At 39.0% G+C, this 24,030-nt stretch overlaps 1 protein-coding gene across 1 annotated transcript; it reads left to right on the plus strand.

The window, feature by feature from the left end:
• The first annotated feature begins 29 nt into the window (after window positions 1-29).
• Window positions 30-23,011, plus strand: CFAP57 (cilia and flagella associated protein 57). The gene is given in 23 exon segments (XM_015636743.3): window positions 30-211; window positions 286-602; window positions 1,877-2,160; window positions 2,329-2,494; window positions 3,428-3,580; window positions 4,608-4,747; window positions 5,408-5,573; window positions 5,980-6,093; window positions 6,584-6,796; window positions 7,434-7,607; window positions 8,835-8,996; window positions 9,452-9,607; window positions 11,688-11,781; window positions 12,442-12,632; window positions 13,656-13,829; window positions 14,611-14,769; window positions 15,198-15,341; window positions 16,435-16,551; window positions 17,596-17,730; window positions 17,814-17,957; window positions 21,743-21,869; window positions 22,154-22,290; window positions 22,292-23,011. Coding segments are annotated over 23 exon segments (3,705 nt in total). The 5' UTR covers window positions 30-54; the 3' UTR covers window positions 22,373-23,011.
• Window positions 23,012-24,030: the final 1,019 nt, after the last annotated feature.

A 24,030-nucleotide genomic window follows, 5' to 3' on the forward strand; every position in this document is an offset into this window, starting at 1 on the left:
CGCTTCCGGGGCCGCCGGGGCCGCGGTCACCACGGCGACAGCGGCAGCGGCAGCATGGCGGGGGCGGCCGTGCTGCCCGTGGCCGTGTTCGGCTGCCGGCCGCGGGTGGCCGGCGGTGTCTGCTTCCTAGAGGAGCAAGTGGTGCTGCACGCCGCGGGGGCGGGCTGCCTGCGGCTGCACCTCGAGCAAAAGTGGCACAACTTCATCCCAGGTGGCACCGACCCCGGTCCCGACCCTCACCGCGGTCCCCACTCCGGCCCGCCCTGACCGCTCTGCTCCCCGCAGGCACGGAGAAGAGCCGGGGCGTGCAGGCGCTGGCCGTCAGCCCCAACCGGCGGTTCCTGGCGCTGTCGGAGGCGGCGGGGGAGCAGCCGGTGCTGGCGGTCTATGAGCTGACGGCGGAGCGGGCCCAGCGGCGGAGGGTGCTGGCCGCCGAGGAGCTGCCGGCGCGGCAGGCCGTGTCCCTCGCCTTCTCTCCCGACAGCCGGTTCCTGGCGGCCGCCACGGCCCCCCCCGAGGGGCACCTCACCTGCTGGCTCTGGGAGAAGCAGCAGCTGGCGGCGACCGTCCGCGTCCAGGCCGCGGGCGACGGTCCCTGCCAGGTAACAGCTCCAGCTCCGCCTGCTTTAAAACTTGCAAACCCGAGCTGCGGCAGTCTCTGCGGCTCGCTAGTAACACTCTGGTTCGCAGCTGACTGGTTCTTCGAGAGCATACTTCACTTTTCAAAAACTGGATGAAACGATCAAACTTTAGTTCAACAAGTAGCAGGTGCGAGGTTGGACGTGCGTTCATCCTTCAGCACATGTACACAGTGCATTTTCCCATGGCCACATGGCTTTTATCCACGGCAAGAGGAGGAGAGGGCTCCACACTGTATTTCATACAGTTTCTCTCACCTTTCTTGACATCTGCTGTTGGCCTCGCTCGGCAGCAGGACGCTAGGCTAAATAAGGTTTTGCACTGACCCATAATGGACATTTTCATGCCTGTATCTGTTGTATCACATGAGATCTATGTTGTGGGGCCAGTACAACAGGCCAGTGAGTGTGCAATGTGTCCCTTGTCTCCCTGCAAAAGCACACACTAAATATGTGGGCTGTGCTCAGTAGTTGTAACACGCTTGGAAGCTCTCAGTGCACCTTTTCCTTTCTGAAGTCTTCTGAGTTCAGATTGGAGAAGAGTGGCTACGAGCAGGTTTGATTGCACACAAATGATTTTTGCATCCAGCTTTGGGTGCCCCTTTTAGATTCTTTCATGCAGGGATACTTTCAGTACATGTGTTGGTTGAACTCCAGCTGCCATTTTTTGTGAGGTACAGCTACAAGCAGAGGTTGGCTGAACTACTGAATCTATGAGCTCAGTTCCTAAAGAGAGGGGGGAGTGTAAAGACTCTGGCTGTCTGAAGTCCCATTAAGCATAAAAAATGGCTTCAAACTACCCCTCCTATACTTCATGTTGACTATTTGGATGGCTATTCCATAATTTTCACAAATAAACACCTAATTATGTGAATTCATCTGCATACTGTTTGCCTGAAATACACGAATACAGAACTTATTCCTGGACTTTTGAGAACAAATGGTCCCACTTTTCAGGAGGCTTGCTACTGGAAAAAATTGTTAATCAGTAGTAAAGAGGTATTCTGGCCTTACTTTTGTGATTTAATTTTGATAGACATGCTTTTGAAAGAGGGAAAACTGCAGTATGTAGTTATGGTGGCTAATTCTTACTCTCTTTGGTATTCCTGTATGTTTCTATGAACTGTCTTTGTTTGTTTTCCTGTATCTGGTATAGGGACTCTTCAGAACAGGTATAATATTTACTTATTTGTGAACATAGTTGAAAAAAATACCTCCTCTTTCTTTTTGTTCCATAGGTGAGCTTTAATCCTCAAGACAATACACAGGTTTGTATCACTGGAAATGGCTTTTTTAAACTTTTCAAATACAGTGAAGGATATTTAAAGCAGATGAATTTACAAAGGGGAGAGCCAGAAAACTACTTGTGCCATGCCTGGGTGTCTGAGGAGGAAGTTATATGTGGCACTGACACAGGCAAACTTAGCTTGTTTGAAACTGGAGAGCTGCATTGGGAGACAAGTTTGGAGTACAGAAAACCACCCAGGGAACTAGGAGATACAACAACAAAAGAATATGAGAGGTAAATCTGTTTAATATTATTAGGAATAGTTCCATGCTTTTGCCTGCAGATTAGTTACTTCCTTCTTGTCTGGTTTATCATATTGATTGCTGCTTAGCATTTTTTGATTTGTGCTTCTTTATTTTTAAGTCTTTATGCATTTCCTAATTGCATTTCTGGTGTTTCTAGTGGACTGGCCTTTGAAGATAATGGTTTGCAACAGCATTCTTTGCCTCAAATATCTGCAGTTGCAGCATATTCCAAAGGCTTTGCATGTTCACCCAGCCCAGGAGTTGTTCTTCTGTTTGAGAAGACTAAGGAAAAGGAAATCTATGAGGAGAGTCAAGAAGTCTGGGTAAGGAGGAAAAAAGCTTTTATAAGCAATTATGCAGCAGAGCCCTGTTTAGAGAACTGTGAGTGTTTCTGATTCAGTTAATAATAATTTTTAGCATACTGCTAAATTGCATTGTAAGGATTAGCTAACTGGTGATGTCAAAAGGAGTTAACAAAGGTTACACTGAAAGTCAGTGCCCGATGACCTTTTGCAAGATAGTTTTGTATGCTTCCCAAATATAAAATGTGCTTTGAGGCTGCTAAACTTCAAAAATGCCTTTAAGAAACTTTTCTTTCTGGAGACTTTTGGGACCAAGAGGTAGTTTACATCATTGAAAACTTGGCTGATTGCTTTTTTCCAAGTAGAAGCTTTTTTCCCTTCAGGTATTTATTAGAGCTGTCATGAGACCTGTGCATTTTTAAATAATCCTTCTAACTGTTCTATAGCAAACTGTGTGCATTGACCTACTGAAATCTCTGGATAAGAACATTTAACTCTAATGAGCTGGTCAAGATTTCATACTCTCATTCTAAAAGGTCAGATCTTCCCTATGCATGAGACCCTATAATAAGACTTATCTACCTTAGTAATACATTACAAAGACTGTTTTTCTGAAATCAAAATTTTTAAGCAGTTCGCGTTCTGACACTTGCTAGTTTTTTTCTTGATATTTTTCTACTACCATTTTAATTCTTGTTTAGTGCAGTACTTCAGATTACTGAAATCTCCCCTGATACTTTATTTCAGCTGTAATGTTACAGATACCTTTGGGTTGTCCTCTTGTACTCTGTTCTCCTGCCTTGTAGTAGTTATGTGCTGTTGAATATCCAAATCGTCCTGCTGATATTATGTACGTGCTTGTTAGAGGAGCACTACAACAAAAGTTTGTGTGTGCATGCCTACTACCAAAACATGGAAACCTGGCACAACCCATGGGATGCTTTTCTTGTGCAGCTTCCTCAGGACCTGTTCAGCACCGAGCCAAAAAAGTCATGCAGACAGGACATCACATGTATATGCTTCAGCCCCTCTGAGGAAACGATGGTCGTTAGCACAAATAAAAATCAGCTCTACATGTTTTCTATGTTCTCCACCAAACTTATAAGGGTAAGTGCAGTTCAGTCCCATTCCACAGCTTTCATGTCCAGTATTGTAATGATACAGGCTAATCAGTGTTGTTTTCTGTGATGCATTCTCATTAAATCCTTCAAATGAACCCTTAAAGCTCAAGATACAAAGTGTGCTTCTCTGAGGGCAGTATTTCTGCAGCCCCTTGCTCCAAGTATCCCTCCCTGTGAATACCTGATGCTAATCAGAAGAATCATAGAGGACTCTTAAGATCATTTAGGGGTGCCTGTTACTGCTGAACCACTTCACTGAGGCTTTAACTGGGATATCCTCAATGTAACTGTGTGGTCCATGCTCCACTGTAATATGCAGAAACTTTATTGCAATGATAAAGCTGGAACAGCCATGGGAAACTCATTTGACTCTGAGACAGTTGTTGAAGTCCTAGCTAGAAGTGAAAACTTTTTGTGAAATACAAACATAATGAAAAACCTTCCCTACTCTGAATTATCATGAAATAGACTTACATGGAATATAGTACCTAACCTGTCTACGGACATGCAGAAAGATCTTTACAGGAAGAGGGGTTGTAGTTAGGGGCTACAGAAATACTGCCCTCAGAGAAGCTTGACTTTGATTTTATTTATAAAAACTTGACTTTTTTTAAAATATCTACATGACCAGAAGGTAGTAACTGAATTCTTGCAGGTCTAGTTTTATTTATTTATCTAACTTGCCTTTTTTATATACCTACAATTACATTCTGTTCTCACTGCTCTGCCCTGCACCACTTTCTTGATTATTAATTAAAAATTTAAAACCATCATTGTCAGGTTTTTAACATTGTTATGTTCAGACCAGTGCAACAAAAGAATTAAGTGGTTCCCTCAAATCTATTCTACAACTGTATCCAAAGACCCATGATAGATTATTTTTATCTGACTTACTGCCATTGACAAACATTGACAAACATTGACAAACAAATATTACTGAAATATTGACAAACATTGACAAACAAATATTACTGAAATATTTGTGATTTCTTAATGTTCTCATTCCTTCTCAGGAGAAGATATCTCATTTTGCATATATGAATTTCCCATTGCATTCTAATTCAATCACTGGTCTGGACATGTGTATTTGGAAGCCCATTCTTGCTACGTGTTCCCTGGATAGATCTGTCCGCATCTGGAATTACAAGACAAAGTAATGACTTGTTTGTATTTGTTATTGCTTTTTTGTATATTGTGTTTAGGAGACAGCAGCAATCTCATATGAATGAGAGTGCTGTTGTGGTAAAATTCTTGTGTGGTGTGTGATGTAAATGGTATTACTTACATATTTGGGGAGTTTGAATACGCAGTGCCTTTAAAACTGGTGCCAAAAGAATACAAAGCCTTCTCTATTAAGCTATTTTGGTGTCAAACTTCTTGTGTTATGGGAAAAACTCTTTCATTCAGCTTTGTCTTAAGATACTGTTATCCCACATCCTGCTTCTTAGGCATAGTTCTTAAATAAAATTACTCCAGCTCTTGAGGCTCCCTGGAGGCAAAAACAAATCTCAAGGGATGTTTGTGTAGGATTGCGATCAGCAATTCATTTACCTTCTTCATTATATTACAGTACACAAGGATTTGCTCTTGCACCTTCCACACCTTCTCTGTGAACCAGAAAGTCAAATTTGCTTTTGTTTCCCGTAACATCTCTGTGATCATTACTTAACTGAATAACAAAGCACTTCCTCAAGGACAAGGCAGAGTTAGGTTTTTTAGCTGCAGGTATCCTTGCTGGGTCAGATAATATCCTGTCAAGTGTGCAATGGGGAGTTTGTCCTATTCCATACTGCTCAACAGTTTTCTCTTTCAGCAATTTGGAGCTATGTAAGGAATATCAGGAGGAAGCACACACAGTATCACTTCATCCCACTGGCCTTTTCTGTTTGGTTGGGTTTTCTGACAAACTAAGATTTGTAAGTCTGCTGTATGAGGACATGAATGTTTTCAAGGAGTTTCCTGTGAAAAAGTGTACAGAGGTAAGGAGTGGTGCAAAAATGAAACTGCGGAGTTATGGGGAGCAGAGTGGTGAAGAACATGACAGAAAATAAAAACTTCTCCAATACATCGTAGTAGGATATAGGATGTCATATATCAAAGCTTAGAGAAATTGATTCTAACTATTGGAGAACAGGCCCAGAAGCTGATGTGTAAGTGTGGATCTGGCAAGCAGCAGAATGAATAATTTGCTCAGAAATACTCCAGAACTGAATTTTACAGGGGAAAGGGGAAAGCATTGATTAAGAAAACTGTAAGTGGCTAATTATGTCACGGAGTTTTCTTTCCATGCAACAATTTGATATTAAAGGATGCAATTGAAATTCAATACATGGATGTTTTTATCCATTTCATCTACAGTAATGGGTGGTTATGTTCTTTTTGTAGTGCTCATTCAGTAACGGAGGCCATCTTTTTGCTGCAGTTAATGGAAATGTGATTCAAATTTATTCCAGCATCACCTTTGAGAATATTACTAATCTGAAAGGACATACTGGGAAGGTTAGTAAACAAATCTTATACAGTACAGCTTATTAATGTATTAACTAGTTAATAAGATGCATTTTGAAGAGGTAAAATACAATTTTGGATCTTTAGATGGCTCCAAAAAGTGAAAACAGAAATAGAAAACTCCATTTTCATTGGTTAGAAGGCAAAATTCTCATGCACTAGATACATCTGAAAAGTCCGTCCTTAAATTGGAGGTGAACAACTGGCAGCTGGCTGAACAAAATAAAATATCCCAGTAATAGATTATAAAATTAAAATTACTCCATATTGAGATGATAGTGTGTTCATAAAGTAATTCTTACTTTATGGTCTTGGTTTTTTCTAATGGTAAAATAGAATTGGTTGAGGAACATCTAGAGGTTTTTCAGTAAGACATTGAAGTATCATTCTGAAGTTGTCATGCCTTTACCAGTGCAATGACTCCATGCTGTATGTCTGTAATCTACACATCAAGCTCCATGGTGTGTTTTGCTTTTGCCAGGTACATGCAATTAAATGGAGTGCAGATGACACTAAATTTGTCTCCTGTGACACACATGGTGCTGTGTATGAGTGGAATTTGTTGACAGGTAAAAAGGTGTCAGAGTGTGTGCTCAAGACCTGCATCTACAGCAGCATTTCCCTGACTTACGATGCCAAAATTATCTTTGCTGTTGGATCCGACCAAACTCTCAAAGAAATTTCAGAGTCTTCGGTGAGCTAACAAACACTCTAGGATTTTGCTACATTCTCTGGGGACAGTACTGGTGCTTTGCTTTCCTTAGCATCCATTTGGTAAATAGGAATCAGTCTTGTTTTGAAAGCTGTGATATTATTGACACTTTTGTGTTCTTATGTCCTTTACAATGAAACCTGAGATTTTGTTGTAGTTTTATATTTTTATAATTTTACTTGGATTTACCTAGAAATCTTCTCATCCAGCTAACAAACTGACTAGGCAATATTGTTCTGCTGAAATACAAACATCTACCGCTTGTATCTACATGCAATTTTTTCCAGAAAAGTAGTGAATTGTATGTGATAACCATTACATCTTCTAGATCACACATCAGTTTGGCTTGAAATTTTAATAATGGTAACTATAAGAAATTCAGGAATTTTATATCTAAATATTTATTAACATTTATTAATATTTAGAACTTCACTTCTAACATAATTTCTTTTTGAGGTATAAAACTTAATGCTAAATACTAAAATTCTATAGGCATATAGGTTCTTTTAACTATAACTTTACATGCTGCAGGCAGAGATCTAACAATTGCTTGTGCAATACACAATCACTTAATGTGAGGGTTTTGTGTAGTGGTTTGTGCTGTTGGTTTATGTTTTAGATCCAGCATGAAGTACCTGCTTATGATGTTGTTTATACGACTGTCGCTGTCTCTCGTTCCGGGCGCTTGATATTTGTTGGTACATCCCTGGGGACAATTCGAGCTATGAAGTACCCATTAACTCTGAAGAAGGATTTCACTGAGTACCAGGCCCATGCAGGTGCTGTTACAAAGGTAGCACGGAGTTTTTTCTTTTCCCTGTGGTGCCAGCTGCACAAAGCTCCTTTAGGGCTGATTCTCCTTCTCAATTCATAGCAAAATATGTTAAAACCAAGGCTGAGTCTGCACATGGAGAATGAATATTGCAGCATTCATAGGAATCCTGTCTCTAGATATGTCAGGGAATAAGCTGTTGGCTAAAAAGTGGCTTGCACCAGATTACAAAACATGGCACATTAGATGGAGAACTTTGATACAGCTCCTTCTGGAAAGAGGAAGGTAATTTTGTCATAGAATTATTTAGGTTGGAAAAGAGCTTTTAGGTGATCAAGTGTAACTGTTAACCCAGCACTGCCAAGTCCACAGTAAATCATGTCCTCAAGCACCACATCTACACATCTCTTAAATATCTCCAGGGATGATGACTGCACCACTTTCAATTGCAGAGGGGCATCACATTTGCCCATTTCCAGACAGCTGAGACTTCTCTGCTGAGCCAGTATTGCTGCCAAATACTGAAAGAGCTCAGAGAGCACTTTTGACAGATCCCTCAGTGTGCTTTGGTAGGTCCCCATTCTCCAGGAAGCCACATGTTCTGTGTTGTTAAAACTGGCCATAATTTTTGTGTTTTATCACTGTCAAATGCAGCACCTTGACTTATTCCTGCACAGTCCAACATTAGAATATGAACTTCAGTTACTGTAACTCTACTTTCACCTCAGTTGCAAGATGTATCAGCTCCCAGGTACTCTGTGCCAGATCAGGCAGCCAGGAGGTCTGGAGGAGGTGACAGCATTTACTACGACATAGTTCTTGGTGAGCTTAGTTGTAGTTTCAAAATGAAACATTCAGCCATCTGTTGCTCACGCAACTTCGCAAAAGAAAAACACTAGAGACCTTCAGAATTGTCATATAAACTGCCTGTCTGTGCTATAATTGTCTAGAAGGTCTTTTCTGTTTCAGGTTCTTAAAAATCTTCCTATGGCTTTGAGACCAGAAGCAGATCAAGTGTCTACACATATTTTTTCCCTTCCCTTTGTTGCTTCAGCTGGGGTGGAACAGGAGTAGGAGACAGAGTCAAAATGTTGGTAGTAGAACTGTGTTATTAATTTCCACTGTTGACTTTCTGGGGTAGAAATGAAGAGAGTATGTGGGTGGGGAGAAAAATGGGGTGTAAAATAAAAAACTGTTTCTCCATTCTTCCATGTCTCATCTATTATTTTATTGTCTCTTCCTTCTAAGATGACAGTAACAAGTGATGACCAGTTTCTACTGACTGCCTCAGAGGATGGCTGTGTATTTATCTGGAAAGTGCATGATAAAGAAGGTGGGGGAGTGAAAGGAGAACAGGAACTTGAGTATGCTGAGGAAGTGTTGATCATGAAATCAGATATAGACGAGAAGGTAGGAGGAGAAGAAACTTGTGAACATAAACCATGGTATTTCTGTGATTTACATTTGCATAATGGTTGTTACCAGCAAGTCCTATATGGCTTGCATGGCTTTGGTCAAAGAGGTTACAGCAAGTTGCTGCAGTGGCTTTTTAATACACAAACAGCATTGTGCAAACAGCAAGGTGTGGAGAAAGGTTTAGATTTTTCTCTAATACTTTCCCCAATCTCTTGGGGAGAAATAAAACACTTTTAATGGAGTAGAGAAGTCAGAAGATGCATTTCTATAAACCATCTTTTAAGACAGCAAAGGAACTTCACTTCTAGAACTTCTTGGTTGTCTGTCTGAAGATTCTCTGTAAAGGCTGTTCATAAATAGGTTCATGTAAATAAAACGTCCTTAACAAGCTGTTGCTAATGGCAAATATTCTCTCTCTTAAGATTGTTTTCTCATCCATGTCCTAACAGAGTCGGGCAATACTAGACCTGCAGATTTGTGTGAGAGATCTACAGACAGAAAGTGATTACGAGCTACGTCTCAAGGACATGTACTGTGAAGGAAAAATAAAAGCATTGGAAGAGAATTTCACTCGGGAAATAGACTCCCTTATAACTAAACACCAGGTATGATTCATGCTGCAGAACCAAATACTAAAAAATCTTTCACTGAAGAGTTGAATTCAAGCTTGCATTACATATGTAGAAATGCCATACAGCATCTGAAATCATTCCTTTCCAGGTTAACATGTTCTTAATATTTATAAACCATGAAACTACCTTTGAGTCAAGAATCTTATAGGTACAAGGGGATGCAAGAGCTCTCCTAGGTAGCCTGTAAGCATCTTCACATAAAACCAGTACAAAAAATAGTGCCTGAGACCAAGGATCAGTAGTAGAAATGGTACTGTGTCTTAAAAGCTCCTTTCCATATAAGGTTTCAGCTGCTGCAGGATCTAACAATTATTCTCCTATGCTGCCTTCTTTATGTCCTGTCTACTTAGATTTTTAAGAGCATCTGCTGAGGTTTCTTGTATATTTTTTGAAAATAAAAGTAAAATATATTCCCTGGATGTCTTCTGTTTGTGTGCTTATTGATTTCTTTGTGGTCTTGAAGCAGGACTACCATGAAAAGCAAAGGCTATCATAATTCTTCCCAGTGTCTTATTTATCTGTGTCTGATAATGCTATTCTGTCCATCTGTCTGGTGCACACACTGGATTTCTGACCTGTAATTCATTATATTCCTGGACTTCTTTTAGATGTAGAAGGCAAGGGATCCAGTACTAATTTCTCTGGCAGTAAAACAACTCAATTATATATCACATGAATCAATCCTGTCAACCTCATGTTCTTTTTGAGGTTTTGGGTGAATATTGTCCTGCTCTGGTGATTTACCACTTATTTTGTCAAGTTGTGCACAGTCCCTTCAAGCAGTATTTAATTTGTCTCCACATAAAGGAGTTGAGTATGAAAGCTTGCCAAGTTACTTATTAGTTGCAGTATTTTACAGGTTTGCAATTTCCAAGTGCTCTTTTTATACCTCTTTTGTCTGTTTGCCCTACAATAGTTGTGTAGTAGCTTTTTTATATTCATTTTTGAGGAGGTTTAATAATTCATTTTAATGTTTTCATCAAGTATTTTTTCAGACTCTTTGGCTTGTCTCATCGTGGTTTTTTTTTTTGTTCAAATTACTTGAGTTTTAACCTTTCTATTTTTCCAGTCTTTTGTAGAACCTAACCTTGCACAAGAAATCCATTTAAATTCTTGTGGATTCCTCTACCTCTGTTTAATCTCTGCTGGTTTTTTTTCTGCGGTTCTTCAAGTCATTTGATAAGTAGTGCTTGGCTATAAAGTTATAATAATCTCAGCTACACTGAAAATTCTTTAGACTTGTTCATTATAGCCTTGCAAACAAATGCCTTTGAAGGTGAATAAAAGTTCTCTAGGTAGGGAAGTTGTACTTCCTGTCCAAGTATCAGTACACGTTAAGATTAAACAGAATGACAACTTTAGACTTGGGGCTAACCTTTCTAGTTGAATCCATCAGACAAATGGAATATTTCTGCTTATGCAAGACCCATGCAGTTGTTGTGAGAAGAAAGTGAAAATATTGTAACTATGGTAGAGTTCCTAGCGTCTCTGTGAAATTTTTTAGCTGTTTTATTGTTCCAGTTCTTTGTGCTTTTTTAGAAGATTAAGTAATTTGTAGTGGCAGGCTGACATTCCAAGCGAATGGCATTTGAAATTCATTTGTGCTTAGGTTTATGTCATACTATGCAAGTGTCAGCATTTTAGGACCTCAAAGTTGCTTTAAGTGAGACAGGAAGCAGCTTGAACTTTAATATCTGGACAACAATTTATGGAACTGCAAATTCTCCTCAAGCACACATACATAAAGGAGTGGAGGCTTTTGTAGCTCACAAACTTTTCTTTTTAGATTAGGATGAGTACCTTGTATTATATGAACCCTGTTTGCTGCTTTTCCTTAGCTTTCCTTAGCTTAACTTGTCAAACAAACTAATGTGGAAAACTAATGTGGGAAACCTTGTTTTAGTGACATATGGCATCTCAATTTTGGTGAGAGATTTCAAACATTTATCTGTTGTGTATGTATTCCTCACCAGAGGCAAGAGCACAAACAATTTAGACATTTCTTTGACTAGCTTCAAATTCAAATGTATTGTTCTTATTTTTTTTATCCCAGATTTTGCAGGAAGAGAAAGAAAAACAGGAGCTACAACACCAGGTTCAACTGTCTGAGCTGATGGATAAACAGGCCAGGGAGGTGCAACGGCTAGGTTAGACTGTAACAAGTATTTGTAACTAGAAACTGGGGGAAATGCTTTACTGGTGGCAAATGATGTGATGAGGAGGGATTACTAGAGTAGAGGTATAAAGAAAAATGGATGTATGTCATATAGGTATTTGGTGCAGACCAAATGGCTGTCTAAACTGCACCATACATGTATCTTAGAGGTTTGGTTCTTAAAATTAGTAATTTCTTCTTTTATTTTATGCACAGCTCACTGTGCAAGAACAGTGCAGTCGTTCAATTCAGAAAGGAGGTGCACACAGCCTGGAAATACCTGGACTTCAGATTTGTAATCAAGATAAAAATACTGCAAATTAGTGTTTACCAAAGACTCCTGCCATGAATGAGTCCATTCTCCATTACTCATACTTTGTAGCAATTTAGCTTTTATCCAGCTCTGCCATGGTTGTCAACCCAAGGAAATGCCTAAATTAGGGTTGTCAATTAGTTGTCAATTTTGCATGGCTACAGAGTCTAAAGCCCCTGTATATCTGATGAAGAAAGTGACAAAATACTTCTACTTGTAATTTATTGCAACCAGCTGCCAAAAAGACAGTACATAATAAGGTTGTGATAGCTGCAGAAGGATTGGATTCACTCATCTTTTCGATTAGTTTTCTCCATTCTGTATGTTTCCTGTTAACAGAATCTGACAGTAGTCAGAAACTCTCAATGGAAAATGAGAAATACCAGGAGCTTCAGGTGAAATCCCAGAAGATGGAGGAGGAATACGAGAAACAATTGCACAATTTGGAGGAGAGCAAAACCAGGGCTTTGGCAGAGCTAAAAGAATATTATGAGAAAAAACTTAAAGATAAGTCTGTTCTGCTAGAAGAGGTAGGAAGCTTGATTTGCCATTTGATTTGTTGACCAAAATTATCTTCAACTGTGATAAACTGTTCCCTAGGACAGGAGAGGCTGGCATCTTCCATGCAAATCCTAATCTGCCTGTAACCATGAGAAAATATTTTGACAGGTAGAATAGTAAAAAGGAAGACCCAGCTGAGTTATCAACTTTTTGGGGTTTCATACCTTGAGTAAGTTGCTAGGATTAATATTCTTGGGCTTTCTCAGCTTCATCTACATTTCTCCTACATCCTAGAATTCCTGTTTATTAATGTGATTTAGATGATACATTTACAGTAATTGAAGAAAGAAAGATTCAATTATGTTGTTCTAGTGAAGAGATAACATTTTGAAAATGGTGAATTACATTCCTGAGTCCTTGAGGTTCTTACCTGCATAATTTGGGGAACAAAGATAAATATCCTGAATACTTAAAAAACTCCTGCACATTGAGGTCAAAGACTTGGTTTGACAACAGGCAGCCAGATAACTGATACTTACATATTTAGAGTCAGAAATCACCATTACTGTTTGCAGCCCTATGTTGCAATACCAATTTGAAAAGAATGTAGGAAGAGAGGCATACAGAGACCGAGGCAAACCTGGGTGCTTATTGGTCCTAATGCTTCAGAAACAGCAATATTAAAAGATCCTAAGTGATACTGGTTTGTGATTTCTTCAGACAGAAAAAGTTTGTTGATATTAGTATTTAGGCCATATTCCTAACATGAAGCTTTCAAGTCTGAAGAATTATCAACCCCTGCCCCCCCAAAAAAGCAAAAAAAACCCACCATCCCCCCAAAAAACCCCAAAAAACCCTCAATGTGTATGCTATCAGTTTCTAAAGTTACTTTAATCCACTAAAAAGTTATCTTAGCTGATACTGCTGCAATTGAATATTCCATTAAACATAGATTCTCCCAGGAGAAGCACAGTTACAAATAACCTTTTATTTCTCTCCTTTATTGGTTTCTTACTCTTGCCTTCTCTAATGTTTGTTTTCCTTAACTGCAGGCAAAGGAGAAGATGAGGAAGCAGATTGAAGTGCAAGAAGAAATGGAGAAACAAATTTATGAAGAGGGAGACAAGGAAATCTTGGAACTCAAAGACAACTATGAGAGACAGCTCGTGGTAGAAAAGGAGTCCAACATGCAACTGAAAGGAGAAATTGGAGTCATGAATAAAAGGGTATCTTTTATATAATGCTAGTTTCAGACCTGTACAAGAAGACCTACAACTTGAGGATTGAATGTGATTAACGGCATGTCAATTTAGTCCATTAATCTAGTCTGTAAATATGTGGCATTTCATATAAGAACAGTAGCGCGTTCTTAGGTTAGTTTGAATGTTTAGAGTATTTGGGCAGAAGAAGAAGCTCTCTGCTGACTGTATTGCTGATATGATTAGAGACAGATGATAAAGGAGGTATGTTTTTATTAGTACACTTTCTCTGATCGACATAGTTTCAAACTATAAATAATATTGTTCATCCTATAACAGGAAAGAAGTTAAGTTTTAATTTTTCTAACATTGAATAGTTTGCTTTATTAGTAAAATACTTCTATTGCTCCATTCAATGCAATAATCTGTGTTTTGTTCACATAATCTTTTTTTATTTGCTTTACTGGGATTTTTAAGGAGGCATAAAATATTTTGCCTCTTTTATTGTCTAGGTATTGCATTTGCTTAAGGATGTTAGAGGGACATTTTTTCTTTACCCATACCCTTCTTGTTGCTGGATGCAATTTGCTTCCTTCCTTCTAGTGCAGTAGAATACACAGAAAAAGCAAAAATGGATACTAAACCCCCTTTTGAGTTAGAGGCGTTTAACAGATGTGCTGCTCCTTCATCATATCTTAATTTGATATCCTTTATCCCACACTGTCTGCAAGGTATCCTACAGAATAGGAGGACCAAGTTGTGCACAGCATTTGGAGACTTTTAAGTTCTTACTAGTTTGCCTCTCTAGTTGAGCAGCCTACAGAAAGAGCTCAAGGACCGAAACAGGGATATTGAGGAAATGAGACTGGAACAGCAGAAGCTGCAAGACATCATTAGATCACTGGAAAAGGACATCTTGGCACTAAAGACAGATATTAAAGACAGAACTGAAACTATCCTAGAGAAGGTGAGAAAATGAACAGTTGGATGAGGTTAAAATCACCTCCCTTTATTAAATAGAGATATTTATTTTAATAGTATTCGTTGTGATAATATCACATGACTGGAAACCCGATATCAACTTAAGGAACTTGTGATCTCCAATTTGGGATTCTGGTTTTTAATTGGTATTCTAGGCTTTTCTTGGGGAGCTCAAGTTCAGGATGTTGACTTTCTCATCCCCTGTTCTGGGATCTGTAGATGGCTCACCATTATTTGCCCCCTCCCATCTGACCAGATGGAGGTTGCAAATCTCCAGTAGATTTGCAACTGGAGCTCAATCTTCCACAAGATCTGTGACTGCTGGTTTTGCCTCTTCCATATTTGTGCCTTGTCCTAGGGGATCTGTTTGAGAGTGCTGGATCTGATTCAGATCTCTGTACCCATTTCTTCCAGGAGAAGCATATATATGATCTAAAAATTAAAAATCAGGAACTGCAAAATTTCAAGTTTGTACTGAGTTACAGAATAGAGGAGTTTAAGAAGCTAATAGAGTCACGTGAAAATGATATTGAGACAATGAAGAAACAGATCAGTGAGGTGAGTAACACTCTCATTTGGCCTCTGCTACTAAGCCCATTGTCTAAATACAAAGATGACCCAACAAGTCCATTAAAGATTCCACCCTGATTCTTCCTTGACTTCTTTCAAGGATACACTAATTCAATAGCCATGCAACTAATAAAAATATCTGTAGACAACAGCTATTTCATTTTCTATCACACGCTACCAGTGATGAACATAGTTATTTAAGTTCCTGTATGTAATTCTAGATTTTGCTTTAAAAATCGGTCTTTTCCTTATGTGGTTGCCCTCTATGTGCCCTATAGTATTTGCAAAACACTGCTTTTACTGATCTGATGGAAAAAAGTAAATTTCTTTTCTCAGAAATGTTACCTATTTATGCAAATATAGCTCTATTAGGGGTTAGGGACATGGACAAATTATATTCATCAGTTGATACATGGGAAATTTGGACATATTCATACTTAGCATGCAGCAAATTCATTGAGGGCACTTATTTATTATAGAAACTTGCTATGATCTCTGCATAGATGTATCCTTAGCTCAGCCAAACTAGGACTGTGGTGACAGTCTTTTAAATAAAATGCAAACTAATGAACAATTTGTATGCACTTCAGACTAGCAAGATGAAATCCCTGTTGTCTTTTTTGGTCACCGTCTTGTGCCATAAATAATTGCTGTAGTACTCTTACTGTTTTTTCCTGTGTGTTCTGCATATGTACCCACAGTTTTCAATCCATTTGTTTCTTTTCAGTATCAGGTTCTAGTTATTGTTACTCTTACTCTTTCCGGTATTGACTGTCCATTTCCACCTCATCCATTTTTATTCGGATGGAACAGAAGAGCTCCCGTTCAGCTCAAGGAATTTAAGGGGTATCACATAATTTAAATGAATGTGACTCTGTAACAGTTGCACATTCACTTTTGTGGTTTCTGCATATTCTGACAGAGGGCAGTGTTGTTACAAAATTGATGTTTCTCATGTTGTCGTTCAACCTGAAGGGGGAACTATTCCCTCAAGTCTGTATTTCCAGTCTCTGGTTTTCCTGTTATGTTATTTTTTCACATCTCCTTTTAGCCCTGATTTCCTCCTCCTGCTTCCTTTCAGATGGAGGAGGAGCTGGAACAATTCCGCAAGGAGAGCATAGAGCTGAAGTTGAACATCACACGACTGCAACAGAAACAGAAAGCAACTGCTCACGAGGTGCACAGAGAGATGGAAAAGGTATGGGGTACCCCCTCCATGCAGGTCCCACAGAATGACATTGGTGGGGACAGAACACTGGTGAAGCATTAGTCTGAGCAAACAGGTACTTCAAGGGTGCTGTGTCCAAGGCCCAAGAGAGTCTCTGGTCAGTGGTGACAAAGACACAGAACTTCCAAGCCTGCAACCAGCTTACAGCATTCGTATTTAAAAAAAAAAAAAAAATCCCGTTATTTCTGCATCAACACATATTCTCCTGAGTTTAACAGAGCAGGCAGGTGAATGCTGAACTTGTTCCTGCCCAAGTCTGCAATCTGGAGACACTTGGCCTAAACAGGAGCAGCATGTAGGATACCACTTAGCATTAGTAGGATGACATAAAGGAAGGTCTCATTAATGGAGGAGTCAAGGACCCCTTGTTTGACAACATGTCAGTTATGAGGGAGGAAAAGGGACTGCAGGTGAAGGTGGAGGAGCTTAGCAGACAGTGCATGAGTGAAGAAGCAGGTAGAGAGGCCTGGCAGAGACCAAGAGAGAATGAGAGGGCAATCTTGATGTGAAATTAGCAGTATGTGCATGTGTCCAATATGTTTTGTTCTTGCCTTTTCAACTGTTGGTGTGTTGTTTCTAAATAAGAAGGTAGGACAGCATTTAGACAATGCTCTCAGGCACATGATGTGGCTCCTGGGGATGTCCTGTGCAGGGCTGAGTTGGACTCAATGATCCTGGTGGGTCTCTTCCAACTCAGCATATTCTGTGATTCTGTGTTTGGGAAAGGACAGTGGGCAATAGCATAATGAACCACTGTTTTTCAGACTTCATCTTTGGAGGCTGGCACTGATACCTAATAAAAGTAATAAAAGGTTTATTATTATTCTTTAAATTTATCACTGCTGTTCAACACATAGTGCTCACATTCCCAGTGAGTTTTTAATTAATTCTTTTTAAAGTGAAGTAGAAGAAAGTATATGAGAGTTTTCACCAGTTCCACTAGACTTTCTAGAAAATTGCACAATGGCATGTTTTGATGAACCAAATAAGAATGTGAGTATATCATTCTTGCAGAAGCAAGATATGGAAACCCTCATCAAACGATTTAAAGCAGATCTTCATAATTGTGTGAGCTTCATTAACGATTCTAGAAAAATGAAAGATGGTATCCGTGAACTCTACACCAAATATGTGCATCAATCAGACTTGGTGAGTCAGAACTTTTGCCTTCTCCTTGCCCATGGCTTTGTCTGGTAGTGTAATTATTGAGGCAGCATGCTGTCCCTTCTCAGGCGGAGGCTCAAGCAGAAGATGCAGATTTGCAGCAGAAGTACAAGGAACAGCAAGAGTATAATGAGAGGAATTTGGCAGTTTTAAGGAAGAGAATGACAAAGGATAAGGAAATGCACCACACTGCTTACATGTGCATCATGCAGGTAAATAAGCCTTTTCCTTGTGGTATGGAGGGGGAACAAAGGAAGTGGCTGCACAAGAGACTTTAGTAACCTTACTGTTATGGTTTCTTAAGACTTTGAAATAGTTTTGGTTGGCTTTCTTGCCACAAATTCCTACATTTTTCAAGTGCTTCCATTAACTTTTCTGAACAAAAAGAGCAAGATCTCTGAATGGCTTCTGTTTTGTGGATACTTTTGTTTAACTCCCACTCCCTAAAAGGAGATAGGGAACTTCTGTTGCATGGATGTTTTTAAGGACATTAATGTACTTACTTTTTATTTCAAACAGTATTCATAATTGCCATCATAGTCAATTTTCCTTTGTTTGAGTGTCAAGCTGTATCTGGTATGTAGTAATGTTTAGGAAGTAATTTTGGAGGAAGAAAAGAAAATAAAAAAAAAAACTTTGTCCACATAGTCCCATGCCTATTGGTGTGAATTCAGAAGAACATTCTGCTTTTCACATCCAAAATTTTCAAGGAAGTTCAGAAATATGTGGGGAATATGTCTATTTTTACTAAAATCTCTTGCTCAGAATCCTTGTTTCTTACAAAGCAAACTCGTGACTGCTGAGGTCAAAGATCCAATTTGTTTTCATCTGGAGTGGGAGGACCTAGAGCCCCACACCAGATATCCTAGGAGGACAGCTTTTCTAGTTTCTTTTTAACAAGATCTCTTTCTGCTCAGTCAGCATTTCCTTTTCCCCTCAGTAGCCCTTTCTGCATTGTTACTTATTATGCTTCCTCAGGATCATTAAATCTTAGTCCCCTCCTAAGTCATCTGTTGTTTGCTATTTATTCATAATTTGCTTCTTCAGGGCTAGACAGCAGCAATCTTCTTCCCTGCCACTATTTTAATTTTTTTTTTTACTCTTTCTGTGAGTTAGATATTTCCTTTGGCACAAAAGGAGATGGGTTCAGAAAATAACCTGAAGAATTTCCTTACTGGAATAGGGTGACAGATGGTGTTCATAATGATAATACTTGATGTCTTGGATCAGTAAGCCTAACATGAAATGATGATTAAAACCAAATTAATAAAACATCTGGAAGATGAAGATATCAAAGATTCTAACCAGCCTGGTTTCTTCAAAGAAAAAGCAGTTCTCTGAAGTCCAGTAGATTAATGAGATTTTACAGCCAGCAGGAATTATCATGGCCTTCCAGTCTTTCACAGTGGCTTTTAAGACTAGTTTAGACAAACTTCTGTGAGGATTTGCTTTGAAAAAGCAAATGACATCTTGACAGTCTTCTAGCTCTGTATTTCTATTATTCCTCAGTTGGGCTTACGTTTTCAGAGCTATGCCCTCCTCTTTAAGAGATTATTCATAGGTACACTCTACTAGTGACTGCTGCAACAGATGATTAGAACTGTCAAGATAATTTTAATTATTCTTACCAGTTGACAAGTTGCCTGTTATTCAACTATTAGTTTTTCCTCCAGCCTTCTGTATTTTTAATGGTTTCTCTGGATGCATAAAAACAGCGACACTGAATAACCTTGAAGTACTGCTGCTTAAACTGAAGCCCATATAGGATGAAATTTTCTATATGTCCTACCTGTTTCTGACAGTCAGAACTGTGGAGACTTCCTACACTGTAGATTGCATCCATATGATGTGTCACTGTACCTGATGGCCTCATCATCCATGCATTTGATCAGTCTCTTTTCTGAAGCAATTGGTTCTTTGCCACAACATCCCATGACAATTAGTTTTCCCATGAACATTTATTTTAATTCATTCTGTGACACTGCATTGCAGTGCAAGCATTCTGTCAGAATGCAAATATTGAATTAAAGGCTAATCTCTCTGGAGAGAAGGACTCTTCAGGAAAATATTATCAGTGTCAACCAACAGCCTTTTAGCACCAGGCAAACCAAACAAGACATTTCTACATAGCCCAGATTGCTTCATGCAAGATACTCTGTATTCTGTTTTCTGATAGATCAAAAGCAAGATCTTCATTTGACAGCAGCAGGTAATCATTTGGGCTGAATGTATGAAGGTGCTCATGACTAAAGTACACCTAAAGGGAAATACTATGACCCAGTCCTGAAAGCTGGTCAAAATAAAATTACCTTGGCTGATTATTGGAAGATACTCTCTTCATGTGCTCTTTCAGGATCAAGCTCTGGAATAAATGCATAAAGTCAAATTTCATCTGTATTTAAAGGCTTGAACTAGACAAGTCAGACTCAACAAAATTTTACAGTTCCAGAGCTGCCTGAGCACACCAGCTCCTGCTGCATTTATAGTCCAGCATAACCACTGCAAGAGGGACTCTTCTTGCCCAGCAAGTTCAGATCTTAATGAACCCTACACTCTTGCTCCTCAGTGATTTTCAGCTGAGGAGAAGCTAAAGCACAGCTGCTGTAGTTGCCTCCTTGTGAAGTCTTGATAATCTTGCCATACGTGCCCTGAGCTATTGCTGCCAAGTTGAACTCCTTGAGTGCAGCCACATTCTGGGAGGTGCAGTGAGCTTTGTACTTCACTACTGACCAGCCTGCAGTTGTGTGGTGCCAGCACTTCTATAAGTATACACAAAGGAACTGAGTTGTATGATTTACACAATCTTTCGTGGCAACATAATTATCTCTACCAGCCAAAATTATCATTAAAACAGAACTAAAAAAACAAGATTTGAGGGTACCATTTTCATGGAAAAATTTCATTCATCTTTGTTCTTGCCTCTCGTTGTTTTAGTGGGTTCACTACTTCTTGGGATTGGTATTGTGAGGTACCCTAAACACACCTTTTTGCCATCTATCTTTTTTTTAAATATTGCCACTGTGTTGCAAAAGTTCTAAAAAAACCACCACAGGTAGCTGAAATAGTTGCTGTTCTTGGTTCAAGTATGATGACAGCTATTTAACATTTGCCCTAGTTATTGATGTGGTATTTCACTGTCCTTGTAAGAGGCAAAGACAGAATTCCACTTAACTCTCTTGAATACAGAAAAGAAATATTTAGTTAATGGTTCCCCTGTTTCTAAATCATGATCAGCAGTGTTATCATCTTTCACTAGTATTAACCCATACTGGTTTTGCTGAAGTATTTGAACCTGTTGCAACAATGGGTAAATTACATTTACTGGCACTTCCACAGCTCCTTCAGCAAGATATTTCATGGTAGGCTACTAAAAACTTAGAGAATTGAACTTTATGGGCTAAAAACTGACTTTTAAAAAAAAGAACGAAAGATGAATGCATTGCTAACTTTTCCTTATAATATCATGTTAGCAGCAGGTATCTCAAGTCTCCACATGCTTTATATATTTCCTAATAATTTGGAAGGAGTGTGGAAAAGTGATGTCTGTCAGAAATGTTGAGAGCTTTGAATAATTTCAAGGAGATAAAGATCATTTAAGTGAACAAATACATAATGACACATGAAAAGCAAAATAATACACACTGGAGGGAGAGATGGGAATTCTTCACATTAATTCTGAATTAATTGGATCAGTTTAGGAAGGCCCTGAGCTTCCCTTTGGATTGGCAAGGAAAATGATACCTTGGGGTGCAGCTGCAGTCAGAAAAGCAAAACAAATATTAGTTTCTTTGAGGTAATATGGTTTGAATACTGCCATTTTCTGTTACATCTACTGTGGTCTTACCTGAAATATTGTCTAGTCTCCTGATTGCCCAGCACCTTCTGCTTGTCATACTGGTTCGATACTGTCCAGTGTCTTTCTCAAAGATATGAAGATACATATTGCTCAGCCAGTGAGTACCTGTGCTTTTCCTTATAGAGCATGTTGTTTTTGCAGGAAAATGTGAGTCTGATTAAGGAAATTAATGACTTGCGGCAAGAACTGAGGGTGGCCAACACACAGGTACATGACCTCCAGTCAGAACTGAGATTAAACAAGAACAAAAAGGCAATTCAAGACACAGGTGAATAGTTCCTGTATATTTTCCATATTGTTAGTACTCATGGCAGAAGCCCTGTTTGTCCTTGGTGAACACTTCTATTACTGTCTGTGTTTCATTCTAGCTTGTCTGCCTGGTGGGACCTGTTATATTTTAATGTTAATTGTTGAAGCTGCTAAATCCTGCAGATTCTTGCTATTTAGATCTACTCCTTCAGCCCTGAAAGATGCTTTCCCTTGCTCATGCCAAAGAACTGTATGAGCTGGACCTTTGTTACTGTACTATGTCCTCTCTATTTTATCTTCTAGCTCCCTCCAGTGAAATTCTGTCCAGCCCAGCTGTCCTGAGGTTGAATCCAGAGATGGAAAGTGAAAAAATCATAGAAATGCAGCAGCTAGAAATTCAATATCTGCGAGACCAAATCCAGGAGAAGGGGCAAGCCCTGAACTGTCCAGATTCAGCCTCTTTTGGTCAGAAATCTTCCTGAATGGAATCTGGAAAGAAGCCACAAGACACAGCAACACTGATGTGGATCAAAGATGCCTTAAGTTATTATATCCTCCTGGCAAGATCAGAAATGCAACAGCATAGAGTATGATTACATGATCCTATACTTAACCACTAGAAGCATTTATGAAACAATTGGTGCTCTGAACACTTCTACTTTCCTGAAATCTGCCCTTTTCATGAGATTTAGGAGCCCAAAAAAATTGCATTGGTGTAAAACTAATCTTTGGGCCTTCATGCTAGGTACTCATCTTTCTCTTGAAAACTAATGTGTCCTAATTCAGAAGAGATAGTCAAACTGTAAGCCTTTTCTGTTAGAATTCTAATTTGGTGTCATTGTGCTGCAAAATTCAACATCAGCTTTTTATTTTCCAGTATTAAATGGCCTATGTTTATACAAATGACTGCTGCTCTTAAGACCAATGTAATTGTTATTCCAAGCAGGTATCCAGTCACAGATTAACAATCAATTACCTTGTGAGGGCAACCTTTGACTCAAGCACACAAGAGCTAGAGCCCTTGGTAAAGCCTCTGCTTCCTGTCTAGAGATGTGTTGCCTTATATGCTACAATAATTTCAGCAGGACAAAAAAGGCAGTTTCAAATTCCCAAAATCTGGAATAAAGTCCAAACCTTATGTCATAACTCCTATAACTTTGAGAAATTTATTTTTGTTTGTCTTTTTTTCAACATCCACAATCCCTTTAGTTCAGTTTTTCAGTGAAATTCTTCTAATAAGTCACTCTGCAAAGTATTCATATACAGAAAAAGGCAGGGAGTAATTTCTTCAATAATGGAGTGGGGGGGGGAAAACCCTAAATTTTTCATCTTTTGTTGTCAGTGCATGACACGCTGTCCCACTGAGGACACTGAGGAGTATTTCACATCTATCAGAAGACTGAGCTACTGGTTGAGCGAGAAACTATATGTTATTACAACAGCCAGGATGTTACTGTTTCATTTCCTATCCTGAGTTGTGGAAAAGTTATAAGTGTTTAATGTACTCCTAATAATATTACACAGAAGAAGGTGGTGCCAGGGCTGGGTAACATGTAAGCTGCATTACCATCAGGAATACTAGACTCACTTCCAGGGCAATACCACGGCAAAATAGATGGTTCCATGAGCTCCAATGATTTTGGAGACTTCAGCTGAGTGCATTGTCCATGAAGGTGGAATTTAGTTTCTTTAGTCTATTTTTTTTTTTCATTTTGCATCTTTAACTTCTGTGGAGCATAGGTTTCACAGGAGCAAAAGGAAGAAGTTAATGGTCTGTTAATGGGGTAGTTTAACACCCTTTCTTCCTCCTCTCCTCCCCATATAATCATCTTGATATTTCCTGTACAGAAAGAGGATGTAATTAATGTAATTAGTAAATATTTTAGAATCTAGTTCCCTCTAAAATTTTCAGGACACACCCATTTTAATTAGCTAGGCTCTGGTGTGGTATAATTTTCCCTTCTATGTCAGAACAAATTGAGTGCTAGAATCATACAACATACTGCTTTAAAAGTTGTGGTTTAGAGAAATGCAGCCAACTTTTCTAAAAAAGAAGAATCTTTTCCTAATATGCCTATACAGATAGTCAATTATTTCTAAATGGTGACTGATATGCTTAAAGATATGCCCCTATGTCACCCTTATTAGCAAATTTTAAAGTCAATACACAGCCTGTCAGA

Source organism: Parus major, chromosome 8 (assembly GCF_001522545.3).
Source record: "Parus major isolate Abel chromosome 8, Parus_major1.1, whole genome shotgun sequence".
Classification (NCBI taxonomy): domain Eukaryota; kingdom Metazoa; phylum Chordata; class Aves; order Passeriformes; family Paridae; genus Parus; species Parus major.